Source organism: Pipistrellus hanaki (genome assembly GCF_964339955.1).
Source record: "Pipistrellus hanaki genome assembly, chromosome: X".
NCBI lineage: Eukaryota > Metazoa > Chordata > Mammalia > Chiroptera > Vespertilionidae > Pipistrellus > Pipistrellus hanaki.
In genome coordinates this window covers 93,587,891-93,603,211 of record NC_140524.1, presented here as the reverse complement: position 1 = coordinate 93,603,211, position 15,321 = coordinate 93,587,891, and the positions used below count along the sequence as shown (strand labels likewise).

General features: G+C 42.1%; 1 protein-coding gene across 1 annotated transcript in view; it reads left to right on the top strand.

Annotated features, from left to right (window-relative positions):
• The window catches only part of MBTPS2 (membrane bound transcription factor peptidase, site 2), a 57,957-nt gene that overhangs the window by 33,497 nt on the left and 9,139 nt on the right, over nt 1–15,321 (top strand). Inside the window, exons 6-7 of the mRNA XM_084869701.1 lie at nt 3,465–3,583; nt 4,715–4,895. Coding sequence (XP_084725827.1) covers nt 3,465–3,583; nt 4,715–4,895 — 300 coding nt within the window. The remainder of the gene's footprint in view (nt 1–3,464; nt 3,584–4,714; nt 4,896–15,321) is intronic.

Genomic DNA, 15,321 nt, shown 5'->3' with positions numbered 1-15,321 from the left:
ACAAACATGAAAATACTATAAGTCATGCATAATTAAAGAACTAGAAATTAAGCTCTAGCCGTTTTGGCTTAGTGCAGCGGTCGGCAAACTTGCTGCTCTGTTGACTAATGAGTTTGCCGACCACTGCGTAAGGCATTACCCTTACCCAGAAGTTTTGACTTCAGGTTAAAGACATTAGTACATTATTAAAATGTTTTTTAAGTGTTTTTCCCTAGCAGTGGTCGGCAAACTCATTAGTCAACAGCGGCAAACCGTGGCTGGCGAGCCACATGTGGCTCGAGAGTCTGTTTGCCGACCACTGGCTTAGTGGATAGAGTGAAGGGTCCCAGGTTCGAGTCCAGTCCAGGGCACATATCTCAGTTCAGGCTCCTCCCCAGCCCGGGCCCTGATTGTGGCTTGTGCAGGAGGCAAGCAATTGATGTTACTCTCACATCGATATTTCTGTTTTTCCCTCTCTCTTTACCTCTCTCTAAAAATCAATGGGAAGTTATCCTCCAGTGAGGATTAAAAAATAAATAAATAGAAATTAGAACAAAGATTTTACTTTTCACCTAGCAGATGGCAAAGTCTAAAATTACAATAGCATTTGGTGGTGTTTCGAAAGTGAAAAAATGCCAGTTACGAGAACATAAATTAATACAAACTCATTGGAGGTCGACTTCAATGCACATATTTTTTGACCCAACAATTTCATTTCTGTGTAATTTTCCATACCCTCACAGATGCATATTTAATTAGGCACATAATAATATTAGCAAAGCTGTTGAAGCATTGTGTGAACAAGTTAGTAGGGGGAAAAAAGTTAGTAGGGAACCTTATAAGTCAGTATGTTTTAAAAAATGGGTCACTCTGTGGTGGATATAAGAAATGGGATAGCTATGAATGTGCAGATAAGGGAAAAGTCCAAAATTGATAAATGAAAGAGCAAAGGTAATTTTTAAAAGAACTGTGTATAGATCAGAAAATATTGTTTACTCGTGTCCTGGACTAGACGCTCTGGGTATTCTTAGAATGTAACAACTTAAAGCATTCATAAAGGGGGAGGGGATCCATCTTACAAAGTGAATATGGTGTGTGAACACATTAGCTAGGTGTCTGGCTGCTGTAATAACCAAAAATAGCATGCTTAAACTCTCATAAAACATTCCAGATGTTTTAAGTAGCTCAGCGCTTATATGATAATTTTATGATTTGGGCAGCTCAGGCCTTTTCTGTCTTCTTAGCTTATAACACTCAAAAAAGGGGGGAGCCGAAACCGGTTTGGCTCAGTGGATAGAGCGTCAGCCTGGGGACTGAGAGGTCCCGGGTTCGATTCTAGTCAAAGGGCATGTACCTTGGTTGCGGACACATCCCCAGTAAGGGGTGTGTAGGAGGCAGCTGATCGATGTTTCTAACTCTCTATCCCTCTTCGTTCCTCTCTGTAAAAAAATCAATAAAATGTATTTTTTAAAAAGGGGAGTCTAAACAGGTTTAGCTCAGTGGAAGGAGCGTCGGTCTGCGGACTGAAAGGTCCCAGGTTCGATTCCGGTCAAGTGCATGTACCTTGGTTGCGGGCACATCCCCAGTAGGGGGTGTGCAAGAGGCAGCTGATCCATGATTCTCTCTCATTGATGTTTCTAACTATCTTTCTCTCTTCTTCTCTGTAAAAAAAATCAATAAAATATATTTTAAAGGGGGGGGGGCATCTTACAGTGTGAATGAAGTAAACACGTGTTAGCTAGGTACCTGGCAGCTGTAATAACTAAAAATAACGGGTTTAAACTCCCATAAAACATTCCAAATGTAAGTAAATCACAGCTGATATGATAATTTTGTAATATGAGGGATTCGGGCCTTTTCTGTCTTATTAGCTCTGCTGTTATGGACTCAGGTTTAGCTCCCTCCTATGTCTGTATTCCAGCCAGCAGGACAGGGATATTCCCAGAGTTTCCACTCTCATCCTCTTGGGCGCAACAGTCCTATAACGATACTCAGCTTCCTGAGAGTCTGGGAAATGTCTTTAGATTACATTCTGTCATTACGGAATATTGGTTCTCTACTACCATGCGATCACCCTCCTGAGAATGCTTGGAATGTGTGGGGGGAAGGTATTCATTGGCTGTCAGACAGGGGAGTAATAGCGGTATTTAAAGGATGGAGCCAGGAATGCTAACTATCCTGTAATGTGAAGGACAGACTTGCTCCACTAGCAATCATGCTCCTCAGCGCGCTATGACAAAAACCAGCAGAAGTGAAGGATAGGTGTGGAGAGAGGGGTTACCTAGCCGTGTGCTAGTGTATGTTAGCACCTGGCTCTGAAGGGGAGGGGAGGGAGCTCTGGTATGTAGCTTCTGCTGGTTTCTGTCATGTCCATGTGCGGTCCCACCGTGGCCGGTTCAAGGTGCCAGCCTGAAGTCCCTCATTGGGAAGGGATGCACATAGTTGTCTGTGGCAGGCTGGTAGGAACAGACTCCAGCACTCCACTCGGTTTAGCCAACCATCTCTGTATATATGCTGGAGGTGGTTATAGTCTAAGTGACCAGACATCCCGCTTTTGGCGGGACCGTCCCGATTTTTAACAATTTGTTCCGAGTCCCGCAGCATTTTCAAAAAGTCCCGATTTTTGGAAAGATTCTTTCCAAAAATCGGGACTTTTTTAAAACGCCGCGGGACAGATTGTTTAAAATCGGGACGTCTGGTCACCTTATTATAGTCTGTGACATGATGGTAGATACATACTCTATTTGGCCCATCAGTAATATTCTCCTTAATAGTTTTATTCTTAAAACAATCTCTTTTTCCATATACCACTTGGATTTCCATACCCCAGTTCAGCAGGAATGTTTATTCCATCTTAGCTTTTATGTGGATAGTTTAACATTTTTTTCAAAGATCACAGGTATGAGCCGCTGCAGTGTTGCTCAGTGGTTAGCGTCGACCTATGAACCAGGAGGTGACAGCTAGATTCCTTGTCAGGGCACATGCCTGGGTTGTGGGTTCAATCCCCAGTGTGGGGCGTGCAGGAGGCAACCGATCAATGATTCTTTCTCATTTATGTTTCTCTCTCTCCTTCTTCTTTCCTCTCCCTCCCTTTCTGAAATCAATAAAAAATATATATTTTTAAAACATCAGAAGTATGTTTACATTACTAATATATACATTTTCTGAAAAAAGGCTTTAATAAATAGTAGATATTCTGTTTGTGTTATATATATATGTACATCAGGTATAATAGGATGTATATTTTATTGGTGTGAAATCATATTAGCATGTGGTCTTTTTAATGTGGTATTAACATGCTTATTTTACATTTTAATATATGAACTGGAAGAGACGTCTAACTGAACATCCGTCTACTCTACTAATAAGTAGATCTGTTACAAGAAGCTGTTCTTCTGGTTACGTAAGCCCAGGTGTTAATGAGTCCAAGTACCTGTGTCCCTCCTGCCCCTGGTTCCGCTTATTCCTTTTTTCTCTCGTTTCAGGTATCTGGCATAATTTCGTCCTTGCACTCTTGGGTATTTTAGCTCTTGTCCTCCTCCCTGTGATCCTCTTGCCCTTTTACTACACTGGAGTTGGGGTGCTTATCACTGAAGTTGCGGAGGTAAATCATGGATTACTTGGGCATTTTTTTTTTTATATATACTGGATTTTGTGATGTAACAATTTTATGTCAGGTGCTTTATTAATCAACTTCTCATAGCTCTAGCCAGTATGGCTCAGTGGGTAGAGCGTCAGCCTGCAGACTGAAGGGTTCCCTGTTCGATTCCAGTCGAGGGCACGTACTTTGGTTCTTGGTTGCAGGCTCGATCCCCAGCCCTGGTCCCGGCGTATGCTGGAGGCAACCTGTCGATGTCTCTCTAACACCCGTGTTTCTCTCTGTCACTTCCCCCTCCCTCCGTTCTCTCTCTAAAACAAGGTTCTCTTCAGAGACAGAATGCTCCGTCTCTCCTGGAGAAATCATTGCCAATCCTTTCAAATTGAACAGATGGTTTTGTGGAATACGTTATCTTTTTAGAAACACTGACAATTGTTTCTGTTCTGAGTTACAAAGATAGTATAAAGATTCTCTACCTGTCATTTGTTGATAAAATACGTCCTTTACTTTTACTGTTTATTTTTATCATTCTGCTTTTGGGTAAAAGGTCTCTTGACATTTGAAACCTAGGCTAGCTAGCTCGCCAGAACATTTCACGGGAGTTTAGGTCTTCAATTCTGTATTTTATGGCCTTATTTAATAACTACTGAGGTAGCATGAAGTCTTCTATTCAGACCTAGGGAAGAGGGAAATTGCCGTCCTGGGCAACTGGCTCACATATTCATTGTGCTGACAGTATCATCTGCATGTTTGGGACTGTGTTCAAATAAGGATTTTTACAATTTCATCCACGGAAGACAGAAAAATGAAGGCATTTTGATGACTACTTTCACACCAAAAAAAAAAATGAGCAGTTTACCAAAAACTACTAGTTTAACCTTAACGGTTGGCAAATGGGTTTTTGTTTTTTCAGTTGCAAAAAAATCCAAAATCTTGTAGGAGTAGGAAAAGTAACTATCATCGTTGTGTTTTGTTTTAATTTTGTAGTATTTCACATCTTGGGGTCAAAGCTGGATTGTTTTGTGTATTATTCAAACAGTCTACTTATTTAATTCAGTGTCCTTAACGATTATTTGCTCAGATTAGTCATAGCTTGTTTTCACACATTATCTGGTTTGTTTTTGCCTTTTTCCCAAGGACTCACCTGCAGTTGGCCCCAGAGGTCTTTTTGTGGGAGACCTTGTCACCCATCTCCAGGATTGTCCCGTGACTAACGTACAGGATTGGAATGAATGTCTAGACACCATCGCCTATGAGCCCCAGATTGGTTACTGCATAAGCGCGGCCACACTGCAGCAGCTAAGCTTCCCGGTCAGAGGTGCGTATATTTCTCCGCATAACGTAATGCTTCAAGCAGCAGGACTTGCCACTCACAAATCTTAGATCATGTCTATAGATTTGTTTTGTTCTGATTTGTTTAAAACAAATCAGAAAAGTAATAATAGGCCCGAAGTAGTAAACATTCTTGCTGAATTGCATACTACTACAGATGTTTCTTTTATTATAAATATTGGTATTGAAACTCTAATTTCATAACATCATTTCAGGACTCTAGAATCTAATTCTTTGTGTTTAAAAAAAAAAAAAAAAACTTGTGTGCTCTGCGCCGTGGTAAGTGGGTGCCACTGAAAGGACCCGCTGCCATGTGAGAATGCGCCAGCCCCACCAAATGCCCACGAGCCTTGGGCACCTCCTCCCAGCGCTGCCCAGGCCACTGGACCCGGCTACCCTGCTGCTGCTGCTGCTGTTTGGCCATGGCAGCGGCAGGCACTGGGGCACCAGGGCCCAGGAGCCGGATGTGAAATCAGCAGTAAAGAGGTTGAGCAGTGCCCTAACTGGTGTTGCTCAGTGGTTAGAGCGTCGACTACTGAGGACTGAAGGGTCCCGGGTTCGATTCCAGTCAAGGGCATGTACCTTGGTTGCAGGCACATCCCCAGTAAGGTGGTGTGCGGGAGGCAGCTGATCGATGTTTCTCTCTCATCGATGTTTCTAACACTCTATCCCTCTACCTTCCCCTCTGTAAAAAAAAAAAAAAATTCAATAATATATATATATTTAATATTTTATTGATTTATTTTTTAAAAACCAATTAAAACTATATTTTTTAAAATATTTTATTGATTTTTTTACAGAGAGGAAGGGAGAAAGATAGAAATATCTATGTGAGAGAGACATCGATCAGCTGCCTCCTGCACACCCCCCACCGGGGATGTGCCTGCAACCAAGGTACGTGCCCTTGACCGGAATCGAACCCGGGACCTCTCAGTCCGCAGGCTGACGCTCTTTCCATTGAGCCAAACCGGTTTCGGCAATAAAATATATTTTTAAACAGAGTTTAAAAAAAATGTAGGCGTGGGTCTCCTATCCTGCCTGGCCTTGGCAGGAGCTAAATCATGCAGATATTACTGTGGTTCAAGTGGTGGCTATTCAGAAAGGTGAATATATTAAATTTGTGATCTTTTTTTTTTTTTTTTGTAAGCCAACACACTACAGATTCTTCATTAAGTTTCTTTAAAAATGAAACTCATAATCCTTTTGCAAACTATTTTCTGTGGCAATCTATCACCTCCTTTCACTTTCTCTTGATGAAATTGAAATGGTTTTCTTTGAGACTAAAGTAGAGTTGAAAATGAAATTGCTGGACTCTTTTTGCCTCCTCAGTGATACTGGTGAAAGCATCCTCAAAAGCAGTTTTGAACTGCTCACAAGTCTGGAAAGGTAGCCGTGTGGCAGTATTGATATTCCTCTGATCTGAAGGTCACATTGACTTATTAATACTGTGGTTAGTCTGTGGCTCGGGGAAGATTTTAAAAACACTGAAACCCCATACCTCTGGAAGATATTTTCACAGCCACTCGTGGATGTTGTTTCTGTTAACACTGCTCTCACCAGGAGAGGTTTGCCATGCTGAAAGCAATGGTACTTCACCCGTGCCTGGTAAGATAACGCTAAGGTGACCAGACGTCCCGCTTTTTGCGGGACAGTCCTGCATCCCGGGGCGTTTTAAAAAAGTCCCGATTTTGCCGAGACCGGTTTGGCTCAGTGGATAGAGCGTCGGTCTGCGGACTGAAAGGTCCCGGGTTCGATTCCGGTCAGGGGCATGTACGTTGGTTGCGGGCACATCCCCGGTAGGGGGTGTGCAATAGGCAGCTGGTCAATGTTTCTCATCGATATTTCTAGCTATCTCTCTCTCTTCCTCTCTGTAAAAAAATAAATGAAATGAATTTTTAAAAAGTCCCGATTTTCATCTTTCCAAAAATCGGGACTTTTTTAAAGCGCTGCGGGACACAGGACAAATTGTTAAAAATCGGGACATCTGGTCACCTTATAGCGCTGATGCCATCATCTTATGGGTGTCAATATTTGTCAAATACTGTTCAAGGGAGACCTCTATTTATTTCTCATGAGTGGAAGGTTTCTCTGGTTAGGTTAATATGAAGCCAGGTCCATGTAAAGATTTTTAACCTGTTTAAGTCCATGATTAAGATGTGAGGTCTCCCGTGGAAAACGTGGGCACAGGAAGGTCCACAAGGCTTGTGGTGACTGTTTTGTTAACTCATCGAGGGATTCTGGGGCAAGAGGACTGGAGAGGCTTCTCCAGGCCCTGCTGTCGGCGCCCCGGGAGCCTCGCCGCCGCCCTGCAGGCCCTAACTGAAAGCAGTTTCGGTTCTGTCCTGGGCAGTCCTTAGAGGCTCACTGTGCACCCCCGGCCTTGGCGGAGGCGGCCCCTGCGTGAAGAGCGGCACCAGAGCAGCTGCTATGCCCTGCCTCTGCCCGGACAGCCCCAGCCCCTTTGGCATCTGCTCTGGAGAGCCACTCGGATCGTTCCCCTCCGGCCCACCGATACTACCCTTCCGGGGCTGCTCGCAGGCCGCCCCCAGTCGTCTGTACATCCCCCTCCCCCCCTTGTAATATTTTATCTTTCCCAAAGTGCAGAGCCCCTGTCGGGTCTCCCCAGCCCCCACCCCGCCTTTCTTCCCTCCCCAGCCCTGCCCTCCCCTCTCATCTTCTTTCCCCATCCCCCCTCCTCCATCCCTCCTCCCCAAACCATCTCTCCTCCCCCATCTTCCTGTCCCTCTCCTTCACCTTCCTGTCTCCCTTCCCCCATCTTCCTGTCTCCCCTTCCCCTTCTTCCTGTCTCCCCTCCCCCACCTGTCTCCCCTCCCCCACCTTCTTGTCTCCCCTCCCCTCCATCCCGCGCCGCCATGGGCTGTCTCAGAAACTGTAAGACCCAGGACCAAGGCGAGGGCCAATAAAAAGATCTGGTCGCACCTGCAGAAGAACATGCAAGTCCACTGCTGCTGGCGCAGGGAATCCGGTAAAAGCATTGCTGGGAAGCACATGAGGACCCTGCCTGTTAATGGGCTTAGTGGAGAGAGCAGCTAAGGGGTGACCGCAGGCTGCTAGGAGCAACAGCTATAGGATATTTTTCCCTTAGGTCATGGCTGCCTCTTAGCTGTGTCCCATCAGCTTGCATGCTGGATTGTCTTAGGAACTTCTAATAAGAATACTATTCTGCTCTGGGGGAGGGGCCCACACCTAACCTCTAAAGCTAACTAGGGAGAGGAGAAAAAAAAAAATTTAACTCAGGCAAGTCACAAAACAACAAAAGTGGAATAAAATCCTTAATTGTTCAAAGTGAAGTGTGGCACCCAAAATAGGCATCTACATAAAAAGTGACTGTCAGTTTACTGTGCCAAAAGTTGGCATTTGAGAAGTAGTGACAAGTCCTCACTAAACAACTACTGTGTGCTAGATGCTAGCCTAACCCTGCCTTGCTAGTCCCTGCCTGCTGCCTGCTCTTCTGTGACTGTTTTGCAGTAAATACAGTATTTTTTTAAAGTACTAGTTTTTATTTTATTTTTTTTATAATATTTTTTTATTAAATTATTATTTTTGAGTAAATACAGTATTAACATACGTGATAAATAAAACGAATCTGCCCTGACCGGTGTGGCTCAGTGGATAGAGCATCAGCCTGCAGACTGAAGGGTCCCAGGTTCGATTCCGGTCAAGGGCATGTACCTTGGTTGCAGGCACATCCCCAGTGAGAGGTGTGCAGGAGGCAGCTGATCGATGTTTCTCTCGTCAATGTTTCTAGCTCTCTATCCCCCCTCCCTTCCTCTCTGTAAAAAATCAATAAAATACATTATAAATAAATAAGATAAAACTACTCTGCCAAAAATAGTGGGATTAACTTGGCCTAAAAACCAAAGTCGGAAGTAGGCAGGGCTGAGGCAGAGCAAAAAATAGGCCATGCTACATACCTTCAATGCTAGCATCCTTGTAATTCATGCCATTTTTACTATCACCTTTAGAAATAAGCAACAATAAGCCGAGGCTCCCTTGAGATAGCTAAGTGTATGTTCTTTGCCATCAATTTGTTTATAGCATGATACTTTCTAAATAAACTCTTAAAAGGAAAAAATGTGGGTTAATTCAGCATTCCAGCTCAACCATGACCAATTAACTAAATTCCAGTAATTAAATATTTCTGTACTACATGGATGGTGGCCTGTCCAAAGAGCTCTTCGGGGCAGAGTTATTTTATGTGGCAGGCATCCAAAGGAAGTCATCTTGGCTTCCGAAAATATCCCCTGAAGTCAGATCTGCTGTTCCGTGTAGCAGGTGGCAGGGTGAAACAAGTTTATTCTCAGAAGCTGCCAAATTTATTTTGAGTTCTTTCAGCTCTGAAAAATCAGTCTCCCAATTCTTTTTTTATATTTATTTATTTATTTTTTATTTCACAGAGGAAGGGAGAGAGAGAGAGAGAGAGAGAGAGAGAGAGACATCAATGATAAAAGGGAATCATTGATTGGTTGTTTCCTGCACATTGGACTGAACCTGCAATCCAGGCGTATGTCCTTGACCGGAATCAAACCTGGGACCCTTTGGTCCACAGGCTGATGCTCTATCCACTGAGCCAAAATAGCTAGGGCTCCCAACTCTTTATATAAAACTAGAGGCCCAGTGTACGAAAATTCATGCACTGGAAGGGGGTCCCTCGGCCCAGTCTGCCCCCTCTCACAGTCTGGGAGCCCTCAGGGGCAGGAGGCTACCTGGCAATCGGGGGAAGGCAACACCCCCATCAGACCTCTGCTGCTGCCACTGCCGGCATTGCAAGCTGCGGGCAGCCCTAGGTGGCTGGGCAGCCGCCATCTGAGGCTCCCTTCTTATTGGCTGTGGGTACCGCCGTCTTTGTGAGGGCATGATGGTCAATTATCATATTCTCTTTTTATTGCATAGGATTATCAGGTCCCAAATTATTAAAAGTGTTGGAAAACACAAATTATTCTCATAGACTATATCTTTAAATCAAGGAATGCCCTGATCTTTGTCCGCATTTACAGGAGTTAGAAAATATGATTAATAATCAAGAATAACTTTACTAAAGTGCTGTGTGCAGCAATGGCAAAACAGTAAGAAATGATTTTATTTTTTATTTATTTTTTTAATATATTTTATTGATTTTTTACAGAGAGGAAGGGAGAGAGATAGAGAGCCAGAAACATCGATGAGAGAGAAACATCGACCAGCTGCCTCCTGCACAGGGGATGTGCCCGCAACTAACGTACATGCCCTTGATCGGAATCGAACCCGGGACCTTTCAGTCCGCAGATCGACGCTCTACCGCTGAGCCAAACCGGTTTCGGCTAAGAAATTATTTTAAAGTTTTAATATAATTTTGCATGTATAACCCATTTTAAATAACTTCTTATTGTAAATTTTTTTCATGCATGCATAAAAACCAAGAAAGTAGTGTAAATTAACTCATGTATCCTTTCCGCTTCAGCAATTATTGACATTTCGCCAATTTTCTTTATTCAATCACCTCTCCTTTGCGGGGAATATTTAAAGTATATCCTAGGCATCCTATCATTTCATCCATAAGCTTTACCATGTCTTTAACAGATGGTGGCTTTTTAAACATGACCACAGTACTATTATCACACCTAACAAAATTAACAATAATTCCTAATATCTAGTTGGTTTTCCCTTCGGGTTTTTTTTCATAACCATTTTTTTATAGTTGGTTTTTTTCAATTGGATGGTATGTCTTTTAAGTCTCTTTTAACATAACAATTCTTCCTGGCCTTTTTGTTGTTGTTGTTGTTGTTGAAGAAAACGGAGTCAATTGTTTTGTTGAATTTCCCATATTCTGAATTTGTCTGGCTATATCTTATTCTCATGATGTCATTAATATATCCAGATGTCTCCCATATTTCCTTTACAGGCTTGGTTATATTCAGGATCCATAGTGGGGGGTGGAAAGGGGGCAAAAACACTCCTAGGTACCACTCATTACTTCCTGTCGCATCCCTCGTGGTTATGTTGATTGTTCAGTAGGCTACCCCGATTCTTTTTTTTTTTTTTTAATATATTTTATTGATTTTTTACAGAGAGGAAGGGAGAGGGATAGAGAGTTAGAAACATCGATGAGAGAAACATCAACCAGCTGCCTCCTGCACACCATCTACTGGGGATGTGCCTGCAATCAAGGCACATGCCCTTGACCGGAATCAAACCTGGGACCTTTCAGTCCACAGGCTGACGCTCTGTCCATTGAGCCAAACCAGTTTCGGCATAGCCTGATTCTTTAAGGTTGAAATATTTGGCAATTTTTCCTATTCTTAAGAGCCACTTACCATCTTCCCAAATGTTCAGTTGACAGAAAGTAGTATGTAATCCACAATGTGTTCTTCTCTAAGAGAAATAACACATTATTTCTTACTTCTGAACTACTTTAAAGTTTTCCTCCAATTTTTCCAAATTTGGTATACTCTGCACTGAATTACAAGAGCCAAAATGACACAGTGGACAAATAAAGTTCTCTCCAGTATAATTTTTTTTATTTTATTTAAGATATCTGCATTCCAGATGTTTGAGGTTTTGTCCTTTCCCTGTCAGAATGGAAATGAAAATTTTCCTTGAAATACTCTTGAAACTCTTTCCTTATTAACTTTTAGAATATTTCACTATTCTAAGTCATGTGCTATATTCTTAAAGTATTTCTTTAAAAATCTAAGGCAGCCGAAACCGGTTTGGCTCAGTAGATAGAGCGTCGGCCTGCAGACTGAAAGGTCCCAGGTTCGATTCCGGTCAAGGGCATGTACTGTGGTGGCGGAGACATCCCCAGTAGGGGGTGTGCAGGAGGCAGCTAATCGATGTTTCTCTCTCATTAATGTTTCTAACTCTCTATCCTTCTCTCTTCCTCTCTGTAAAAAAAATCAATAAAATATATATTTTTAAAAAATAAAAACCTAAGGCAGGTATTACTCTTCCACACTAATAAAAAATCAGTCTGATAAAGCCACCTTGGAAAGGTGTGACTCTGAGTGCTCATAAGTTGTCCCAACCAATCATTTCTGTCTCCTTACTTCGTATCCTGACTTTCCCTGGTATATTATTAAAATTAACAAAAGGTATTCATTAAGATATTAAGTAGACTAGATGTTCTCCTTAAAATACTAACATTTTTTACAGATTAAAAAAATGTGGTTAATCTGCCTGAAATGACTGTGTATTTTATTAAATTGTTGAGACCTTTTTTTTCCTATTAATCCTTTCCTTTTTATTTTTAAACATTAACCTGCTGAACTATGAATGTCACCAGCAGAGCCAAGGCTGGTTAATTTTACCTCTGCCCTTGATGCATGAGGTAAGCCTAAGGAGTTTATTCCAGACACGCCTTGGAGACTGAAGGGCCTTGCCTGAAGGTCCAAAAAAGGACAGTGGTTGAGGGCTTGGAGTTCTTTGCACCTGTAATAGATCTCTGGTTTATTTGCAGTCGGAACAGAAAACAAAAACTTCCCCTCCTTTCACATTTAAGCCTTTTCTTTTAATATTGTTGGGTGTTCGTATGCCACTTAGTGATTTAAATAGAACTAAAGTTACAGGCAAGAACTAGTCTGGCTCTTTGTGGTTTTTTGTTTTGTTTCGTTTTGTGGTGTTTTTGTTGTTGTTGTTGTTTGTTTGTTTTGGGGGAGGGACTATTTTCCTCTCTTTAGTTTGAGAGGACACTATATCATATGCATAAAGCAAAAATTCTTTTTTATTTTTCTAAAAGCATTATCTTGAGTAAGAAAGACTACACTCAGCAAGGCCAGCGTTTGAACTGCATTTGAAGGAGAATGATATTGAACACTGAAGGCAACTGCTTCCTAAAATGAAGCTGTGAGCCCGGACTCAGACATTCCCTTGAGTAACCTATATTCCTGCTCAGAAGAAGTGAGGGTGTATGCCCATAACTGCTTAGCAATAGGAATATCATTATCTTACATATCTTTAAGGTAATAAAAGGAAAACTGCAGGGATCTTTTCCACATATTTTCAATACCCAGATCATTTTTAGGCCCAAATTTTCTGTAATGTTTTATAAGACTTCTTTGCTATCCTAAATTGAAGAGAGTGTGTGTGTTTTAAATAATTTTTTTAAATATATTTTATTGATTTTTCACAGAGAGGAAGAGAGAGGGATAGAGAGTCAGAAACATCGATGAGAGAGAATCATCGATCAGCTGCCTCTTGCACACCCCCTACTGGGGATGTGCCCGCAACCAAGGTACATGCCCTTGACCGGAATCGAACCCGGGACCTTTCAGTCCGCAGGCCTACGCTCTATCCACTGAGCCAAACCGGTCCCGGCATGTTTTAAATAATTTTTAAACTACTTATTAGTAAGTGATGCTGTAGAACTAAAGATAAATAGGCTTGCCTCTCCCTGTGTTGGAGCTCTAACTACATGTATGTGTTTAATGAGCTAGGTTAAGAAAATTGTTCAGTTCATTTTAGTGATCTAGAAAGTAGTAGTAGTAAGAACTATAAACTATAGATTGAAGAAGTTTCTCTCCAACCTTATTCCAGAATTGCCTCTGGTCTAGACTATTCTTTGAAGAATAGGAGATGTCTATGACTATCTTAAGCCCCGTCTTAGGGTACATTCCGAATATGCAGGTTCTCCCGATAGTGAAATTCTGAAACTAATCTGGTTTTAACTTTTCCTAATTGTCTCCTAGACTGGGGAGATACATAGAATAATTCTAATCTTTAACTCAAATTAAATTGAACCCATAAATGCCTCTGGGACCTCCCGTTGCAGTCTTGAATACTCTTTCCAAAGCAGAATTGGATTGGCTTCTCATGATTCATAGAAGTACCTTTAATGTGAAAGTTTTCCATGGCGTCTCTACTTTATAGGTTAAGAATTGAGTTCCAGAAATTGGTTCAGCAACTTGTTCTTTAATATGATCCAGTAGAAAAGATTCTAAAATAAGATATTTTAGACCCACAACTTTTAAAAAATTGATAAATGCAAATATCAAGTTTACTTTCTTACCTGGTAACAAAATATTTAACTTTTTAGTGGAAAATCCTGCATGTCAAGGGATACTTAATCTTGTCAGAATAGCCACAGTCATGGATTCATGTTTTGGTTGGAAAAATCACCATAAGAAGCAGTCATTACCCAGAGGTTGAAAATTAGTGGTAGACTATTTAGAGGCCAAATGCAGTCTTGGCAGATGTATTTGGTTTGGCTTGCAATGTATTTTTAAAAAATTCATGCAGCTGCTAATATTTAAAATTCAAGAGGGTTCACATGAAGTCCAGATTTCTGATTCCTCTTGGAATAAAATGGAGGAACTATCAAATCTGGGCCCCAAGTTGAGTGGCCTGGCTGCTAACCCCTTAGAATAGTATATATTTTTTCTAATTCATTACAGTCCCCATCACTTGCTACTTTTTCCATTATCCACTTAATTTATTTGATACTAGAGGCCCGATGCCTGGGATTTGTGCACTGGTGGGGGGCGTGGCCTGTGGGGAGCAGCCCGCTGTGGGAGCACCACTCATCCAGGTCAGCCAAGCAGCTGTGGACCTGCCCTCTGAGAGGCTGCTCCCTGGTCCGGCATCTTCTGTGGAGCCGGAGCACTCACCTGTCCAGGGGACCTGGTGGGAGCTGGGCCCAGGGACAGTAGCACTGAGAGGTGGTGGAGTAGGCCTCAGTCCTGCGGTGGCCACAAACCCACCTCCCAGCCTCCAGAGTCAGCTCTGCAAGCCCAGAGGCGTCAGGGAATGAGGAGGAGGAGGAGGAGGAGGAGGAGCAGCCTGGGGCAAGATGATAAAAAATGAAAGTTTAAGTTTTAGGCTATGAAACTTGGACTGTATTTGGGAGCAGTGCAGAGTGTTTGGAAATATTCCGTTAGAAGAGCCATATTCTTGTAGTTCTACCTTGGCAGGTTAATTTGAAACATTTGGCCGAAACCAGTTTGTCTCAGTGGATAGAGCGTCGGCCTGCGAACTGAAAGGTCCCAGGTTTGATTCCAGTCAAGGGCATGTACCTTGGTTGCGGACACATCCCCAGTGGGGGGTGTGCAAGAGGCAGCTGATCGATGATTCTCTCTCATCGATGTTTCTAACTCTCTATCCCTCTCTCTTCCTCTCTGTACAAAATCAATAAAATATTTTTTTTTAAAAAAAGAAAAGAAAAAAGAAACATTCGGTATGTAGGACAGGTTTGCACGTGCGAGCTGGATGCTAAGGAAATAAAACTCATTAGGACTTTGTTCAGATGGGTAAGGTGAGAAGGAATTGGAGTCCACACTCAAGTGCGAACAGATGGTGATAGAAAAATGATTAGGAGGTAAATACTGGTGGGACTTGGCAACTGAACAAAATGAACACTGAGGGTTTTACAGCTTGTATTGATTTTTTTTTTAATTCTAATAATTTTTTGCCTTATACTT